Source organism: Chinchilla lanigera, unplaced genomic scaffold (genome assembly GCF_000276665.1).
Source record: "Chinchilla lanigera isolate Chin_1 unplaced genomic scaffold, ChiLan1.0 scaffold00041, whole genome shotgun sequence".
Taxonomy (NCBI): Eukaryota; Metazoa; Chordata; class Mammalia; order Rodentia; family Chinchillidae; genus Chinchilla; species Chinchilla lanigera.
Genome location: NW_004955442.1, coordinates 12,959,931 through 12,967,297, shown reverse-complemented (window position 1 = coordinate 12,967,297; position 7,367 = coordinate 12,959,931). Strand labels below are relative to the sequence as shown.

The 7,367-nt window shown below is 47.7% G+C and overlaps 1 protein-coding gene across 1 annotated transcript; it reads right to left on the bottom strand.

Annotated features, from left to right (window-relative positions):
- Nucleotides 1–111: 111 nt before the first annotated feature.
- Nucleotides 112–6,739, bottom strand: Nmral1 (NmrA-like family domain containing 1; the record flags this gene model as incomplete). The annotated part of the gene is given in 4 exon segments (XM_005391852.2): nt 112–399; nt 2,651–2,841; nt 4,193–4,442; nt 6,501–6,739. Coding segments are annotated over 4 exon segments (860 nt in total), but the record flags the coding sequence as incomplete, so codon positions are not given.
- Nucleotides 6,740–7,367: the final 628 nt, after the last annotated feature.

Sequence of the window (7,367 nt, the reverse complement as noted above, 5' to 3'; positions counted from 1 at the left end):
GGAGGCTGAGCACCCACCTCAGCCCTTCGGTCCTTCTAGAATTTTCATACTGTTGGTGTCCCAGAAGCGGCTACCCTATCCCACAGAAACAGAGCCCTTTTCTTTTGGAAGTCATCTGGGAGAACAATGGCTTTATTTGAAAAAACAATTTTTGTACACAAGAAAGGATGATTGTGCATCTGGGTCTCCTGTCCCCTGGCTCGGGCTGTAAAGTGGAGGTCAGAGCTGGGTGAAGTCCCCTTTGTGCTGCTCCAGCCACTGCTCCAGTGTGCGGGCCTTGGGGTTGAGACGCAGGGTCAGCTCAATGTTACGGTCAGGTTTCAGGGCGTAGAAACGGAACATGTTAGCCAGGTCGCAGGCTCCGGGGAAACCAAGCTTCTCATAGTCCTCAGGAGTTATCTGAAACCAGAGGGAGTCCAACACATCTGGCTTCCTCCAGCATGCCGGAAAGGCAGTGCGGAGAAGCAGGGGGGCTTCAGTCTCCCCACACGCTTCCCCCAGAGCCACTATTGGCCTCTGGATTGGTGACCGAAGTCCTTACTATAACGTCATTTGAAAAGTTTGTTTGTTTGGGGTTTTTTTGGTACCAGGAATTGAACTCAGGACCTTGGACTTGTCAGGCAGGCGCTTAAGCCACTGAGCTGTATCCCCTGCCCCTTGTTTGTATTTTTTTGAGACGGGTTCTTACTATGTAGTTTAGACTGGCCTTGAACTCACTATGTAGCCTAAGCTACATAGGCTGGCCTCAAGCTCACAGTGATCCTCCTGTCTCAGCCTTCCAAGTGCAAGGATTACGTGTGCCACCACTCCTGGCAAGAAGAGAGTTTGGAAACCACTGTTCTCAAGAGCTACCTGATAACTTTAGTCAGTCTAAAGACTATACTTTCAGTATCATAAGATGAAAAATGTCTCAGATGACAGGTGTGGTGACGCACAACTGTCATCCCAGCACTTAGGAGGCTGAGGCAGGAGGATCGTTATGAGTTCAAGACCAGCCTGGGCTACAAAGTGAGCTCAAGGTCAGCCTGAACCACACAAGGAGACCCTGTCTCAAAAAGATGACAAAAAAAAAGAAAAAGAAAAATGTCTCAGTGCCTTCTAAAGGAGAAATGTACAACATCACTTCTTTTGCTCATGAGTCAAAACTGTTCCTTTGCTCACCCAAACTATGTCCCTTTTACGGGGGTGGCTTACCGAGGATTTAACCTAGGGCCTTCACACTGAGCTACTTCCCTAGCCCCCCTCCCTTTAAATTTTTAGACAGGGTATCACTAAGTCATTAAATTGCCCACATAGGACTGTAATTCATGATCCTCCTGCCTCAGCCTCCCCGAGAGCTGGGGTTAAAGGTGTGCACCTCTATGTTGAGCTGAACTAAATCTTAACTCCTTAGCTCTTTGAATCCTTCACAACCCTTTGGGAGGCTATGGCAGAAGAATCAATCCTAGCACTTGGGAGGCTGAGACAGGAGGACTGCAGTGAATTTGAGGCCAGCCTGGGCTACGTAGTGAATTCAAGGCCAGCCTGAACTACATAGCAAGATCCTGTCTCAAAAAAAAAGAATCACAAAAAAAATAAATAAATAAATAAATAAAAAATAAAAAAAAAGAATCACAAAGTTCAAACCTAGTCCTGGTGACTCAGCAAGAACTTGGTCTGAACAAAAAAATAACTCAGATGCAACTCAGTGCAAAGGCCGAGTTCATCTCTAGTACTAGATTTAAAAAAAAAAAAAAAACATTATCCATGACTTGACCCAGGTGTTTTTTTAAAGTAACACTGGCTACTTGGTGTGTTTTGCAGGCACTGCACTAAAAAAACTAAGGTCACTTATCAAGGAGATGGCTACTGTTAACACCCACTTTACAAGTGACAAAATGGAAGCAGGGAGGGGTCAGGGAACAGGCTCAAGTTTACACCTTGATGGCCTTAAGGACTGGGCTGGAGCCAGGATCAGAGTCCATGAGCCTGACTCCCTTCCCACTTTCCTTTTTCCTCCTGCTACTGTTTGCATCTGTGTAGGAGTTCTGTGTGTGGCTTGTCTCAACTCAGTGTCACCAGGTTTTCTTTGTGTTGTTTTGAGACAGGGTCTTGCTATGTAGTTCAGGCTGGCCTTGAACTCATAGCAAACCTCCTGCCTCAGCCTCCTGATTGCTGGGATTACAGATATGCACCACCATGCCAGTCCCCAGATTTTAATGAGTAAGACAACATTAGAAACCAACATCCAGGGATCTGGCCAGGAAACTTCATTGTCATCAGAGAGAGGAAGGGTGGGGGTTCTTGGCCACCCAGCCAGGCCAAGAGGAAATGGGTCTGGTCTTTCTTCAACATGCATCCTGCAGCGGCCCTGCCTTTTCAAACTTCCCTGTCTTGGCTCCTATAGTCATTCTTCCTGGAAACCTTTAAGTCTCCTTGGTAAAATGTCTAACCCAACAATTTCACTCTGGCCATACTAAGGTCTTAGGAACAGCGCGACATGAATGTTAACAATGACAGTTAATTTAGATTTACACTGTTCAGAGAGATGGGCAGCTCTAGAAACTCCTTCCCTACAATCCCAAAAGGCCCCTTTGAGAGAAGCTAGAAGCTGTTCCTTTGTAGCAACTGGGACAACACCCCCACGCCATCCCCAGAAGCATAAGCCCACCTTGGTGTGGTGCACAGTCTTGCCAGTGTGCCTGGTGAGCAGCGCAGCATACTCCTCTGCAGTGTGCCGGCAGGTACTGAGCCCAATGTTCTGCCCCACGTACTCTTCTGGCATCCTCAGCAGGCTGAGCACCACAGGACCCAGGTCGCTCACAGCCATGCCATCCATGGGGATATCACCCATGGGCAAGTCTGCAGGGCAGAGAGATGTGCTCGCAGACACAGCCTCCTCAGGGTGTCTGGAGCTGACCACATAGGTCAGTGTCCAGGTATGGAGTCAGGAGTGGGTGGGTCGTGCTATCTTCTTCACCCAGAAAAAGGAGTTACCCAACTGTCTGTTCAGATCATCCACGGAGCCAGAGGGGATGGAGCCTGTCATGGCTTGTGTCTAGATGTCCCCCCAAAGCCTCATGCAGTTACAGGTGGGATTTTAAGAGATGGCTGGATCTAGAGTGTCTGATGCTGGGATTAAGGATGTGATGTTGGGACTGATTCATGGTTCAATGCTAGGATTACGAGTACCCCAACCTGGGTGTAAGTGCTACCTAAGGCCAAGTAAGCTAGATAGAATATACGGGACAGAAAGAGGGCTGCTGTGGTCACTGGCTACCTTGCTGCCTTCTGCCCGCCATGAAGTGTTTCTCTGCTATGCCCCTCTGCCAAGCCACCCTGCCGTGGAGCCAGCCAACTGTGGACTGAAATCTCTACAAACTGTGACCTGAAATAAACCTTTCTTCCTTTAACTTCGGGTGTCAGGTATTTTGTCTCATCAATGACAGAAGTAAGACAGAGCCCAATTCAGAAACAGAATGCAAATATTTCAGAAATAGAATGCAAAGTATTCCTGACAACAGCCCTGCATAATACAAAGGGTGTTGTCAGTGGACTGTTCCTAACACTGTACTCCACTTGCAAGTGGACAGGACCCCCTGGGCTCTGGCAGTGCTTTATCCTTCAGGTGAGTCAGTGATGTTGACTCAGAGGGCAAGCAGTAGCCATCAGGCACCAGCCTCTTCCTCTCTGGCTCTCACGTGTCCTGCTCTTGTCCACTCACTGACTGGCAGGACACATGGTGACTGAGGCTTCCTTCCAAATTGGGGCCAGTGTACCTAACCTGTTTCTGTATTAGCCAGCAGACTCTGAGAAGAGCCAGCTTCCCTACTTTGTGAAATCTACAAAACTCCATCATCTACAATTTTTTTTTTTTTTGGAGGTGGGGTGCTAGGGATACAACCCAGGGTCCTTGCTCAACTCTACCAACTGAACTATATGCCCAGCCCTTCTTCTTATCTTTGAAGAAAAAGTAATAATAACCATGTTCCTCTCTCTGTAAAAGCTGTCCGATGGGCAAAGCATCACACCATCATCACTGCCATACATTTTCTTGTTGCCCCTGTGGACATCAGTCAAGGCTCAGTCTCAGGCGTGATGTGAGGGAACCAGAGCTTGGGCCCAGAACCACCTGACAAACCTGCTCTTCTATTACACCCGTAGCTTCACAGGGTGAAAACTCTCCTCACTGTACATGGGGAAGGGCACTCACTCAGCAAGTAGCTCTTTCCATCTGGGGCTCTCTGGGGCAGAAAGTAAGAGAGGAGGTTCTCAAAATAGCAAGGCAGCCGCACACTGGTCATGGGAACACCGATGTCTCGGAAATACTCCTCCACTTCCCCTTTGCCATCAAAGTGGCCAGCTGCCAGCTTCCCGGCCGTCAGCTTCTTAATGTTCTCCAAGCCACTGTAGACCACGTAGTGGAGGCCCAGGCGCTTGGCCAGATCAGCCAGCAGCTTTCCCTGGTGGGCAGAGGAGAGACTGCAAGGCTAAGAGGAAGGATGTGAGTCCCCAACCATACCCGCCACTGATGCTGTAATCCCAGAGCTGTCACATCTGTGAGGCTAAGACCAAGGCCCATCTCCCCAGAAAGAAACTTGCTCGTCCAGAATGATACACATCACACCATCTCCTTCAACTCAGAACTATGAGGCTTCTACCAGCAGGCTCTAAGGTCACCTTTCTAGAATATTTGCTTATTCTCCACTGCAGCCCACCCTGTGCACCAAGAAAATGTGGACAGGTGTGCTGCCTGGGAGAGGGCTTCACAGAGAACCATCTGATATCCACATCCCATTCTTGCTGGCCTGGGTCTTGTCCGTGGAGCTCCACCAACTTCCCTGGAGAAGAAAGTGCTATGGCTGCACTACGGAGGTGCTACAGGTTGGCAATGAAGTACACAGGCTGCATGATCCAGGATGTGTGTTATAACTATTCTGACCTCATCAGTTAAATGCAAATAATAAGCCAGGCATGATAGCATGGGCCTATAATCATAGCTATTAGGGAGACTGAGGCATGAAGATCACAAGTATCAGTCTGAGCAACTTATCAAAACCTTGTCTCAATATAGAATTGCACCGGGCATGGTGGTGCACACCTATAATCCAGCACTTGGTAGGCTAACGCAGGATTGCCACAAGTTTGAGGCCAGCCTGGGCTACATAGTGAATTCAAGCCAGCCTGAACTATATAGCAAGGTCTCAAAAAATAAACAAAGAAGCAAACATAAATAAATTGAAGAAAGGGGTGAGTGTGCTGTTATCCCAACATTCAAAAGGCTGAGGCAGAAGGATCAGCTTGAGTTCAACGTCAGCCTGAACTACATGAGACCACCTCAAAAACAACAAAAGGGCTGGGGATGCATCTCAGTGGTAGAGCATTTGTCTAGCAAACATGACGCTTTGGATTCAATGCCCAGGACCAGAGGGGAAAAAAAGACACCCAAGCAAATAATATCTGCTTCATTGTGTAAGAGGTTGGATAGTACCTCTTAAGATATGTCCATGTCCTCATCCCTGAACACATGACTCTGACCTGATTTGGAGAAAAGGTCTTTGCAGCTATTATTACGGATTTTTAGATATATTATCCAAGATAAATGAAGTAAGCTCTAAATCCAATAACAAGCATCCTTATAAGAGAAAAAAGAGTAAAAGACATAAGGAGGAGGCCATCTGAAGACAAAGCCACAGAAATTGGAGTAATACAGCCATAAGCCAAGGAATGACTGGAGCCACTAGCAGGTAGGAGATGTGAGAAAGGATTTTCTCCTGGAGGCTTTGGAAAAGTGTGACCTTGCTCACAGCTTGAGTTTGGACTTCTAGCTTCCAGAACCATGAGAAAATCAGTTTCTGTGGATTTTAAACCATCTGGATTATGTTCGTTCATTATAGTAGCCCTAAAGCAGCTCACAGAGGTTCTGCAGAATTAGAGATGAGATCGGCTTCAGTAAAAGAAGTGGTTTTTGTCCACTCTGTGTGCTATGGCTTACATGTGGTCTGTCACCTGAGAGTTCACGTGCTTAAGAATTGGTCCCCCACCACGACCCACAGGGGCACGTGGAAGAGTGGAAGGGTCACAGTGCTCAGCCCTCTGTGGCAAGATGGAGCTGTTCTTTTTTTGGTGGTTGTGGTAGTACTAGAGATTGGGCCCAAGGAGCACTAAGCTCCATCTTCCAACTCTTTATTTTATTTAATGTATTTATTTATTTTTGTCTTTTTGAGGCAGGGTTTCACTACGCTGTTCAGGCTGGCCTTGAATTCACTTTGTAGTCTAGACTGGCTTTGAACTCACAGGGATCCTCCTGCTTCAGCCTCCCGAGTGCTGGGATTACAGGTGTGCGCCACCACACCCAGCTTTTTTTTTCTGAGACAAGAGTCTTGCTAAATTACCCAGGCTAGCTTTGAACTTGTGATCCTCCTGCCTCAGCCTCCCCAGTAGCTGAGATTATAGGCATGCTCCAAAACTAGTGCTCCCAAACATGGCCTCCCTTCCCAACCCTTCATACCTGCTCTTACCTGCTTGACCTCTTGCTCCTGGCTACAGTTCTCCCAGTAGTTGGTCACAATGAAAGCAGCATGAGCTCCAGTCAGGGCCCGCTCCATGCTGGCTTCGTCATCCTGGTCTCCCTGCACTACTTCTGCGCCTTGCAGCCTCAGCTCCTTGGCTGCCTTCTGCCCAGGGTTCCGGGTCACCACTCTAACCCTGAATGTCCCATCTTCCAGGAGTGTGTGGGCCACTGAGCCCCCTTGGGCACCTGCAAAGAGTCAGAAAGACAAATGAGTCCCACGGAGGGTGAAGCCTGCAAGACATTGCTCCACTACAGCAGGAAATAGTCACGCCCAATTCTCATTAAACCATAGTTATTTATGTGCCCACTTCAGCAGCACATAGTCTAAACCACAGTTACTTATTTTTGTAGTACAAGAAATTGAACTTAGGGCCTCATGATGCTAGGCAGGCAGCCTACCACTGAGCTACACCCCTGGCCTCATTAAACCACTTTTTTTTTTTTTTTTTTTTTGAGGCCCTGAGCTACCTCCCTAGGCCTTGTTAAAATTTTAATTGTTTAGTTTTGTCCTGAAATGTTTGAAACCGGGTCTCACTGTAGCTCAGGCTTGTGAAGAACTTACTATAGCCCAGGGTGGCCTAGAAATAGAAGGAATTTGTGATGCTCCTGCTTCAGCCTCCTGAATTCTGACATTACAGGCATGCCCAGTTCACACTTCAGTTTCATAAAATTTTTGAGGTGGGCACAGGGTGATGTGTCCCTTCCTGAAGTCTCAACTACTGCGGAGGCTTACACTCAAGGGTGTCACTTGAGCTCAGGAAACTGAGGACAGATTGACCAACGCAGTGAGAACCCTTCTCAAAAAAAAAAAAAA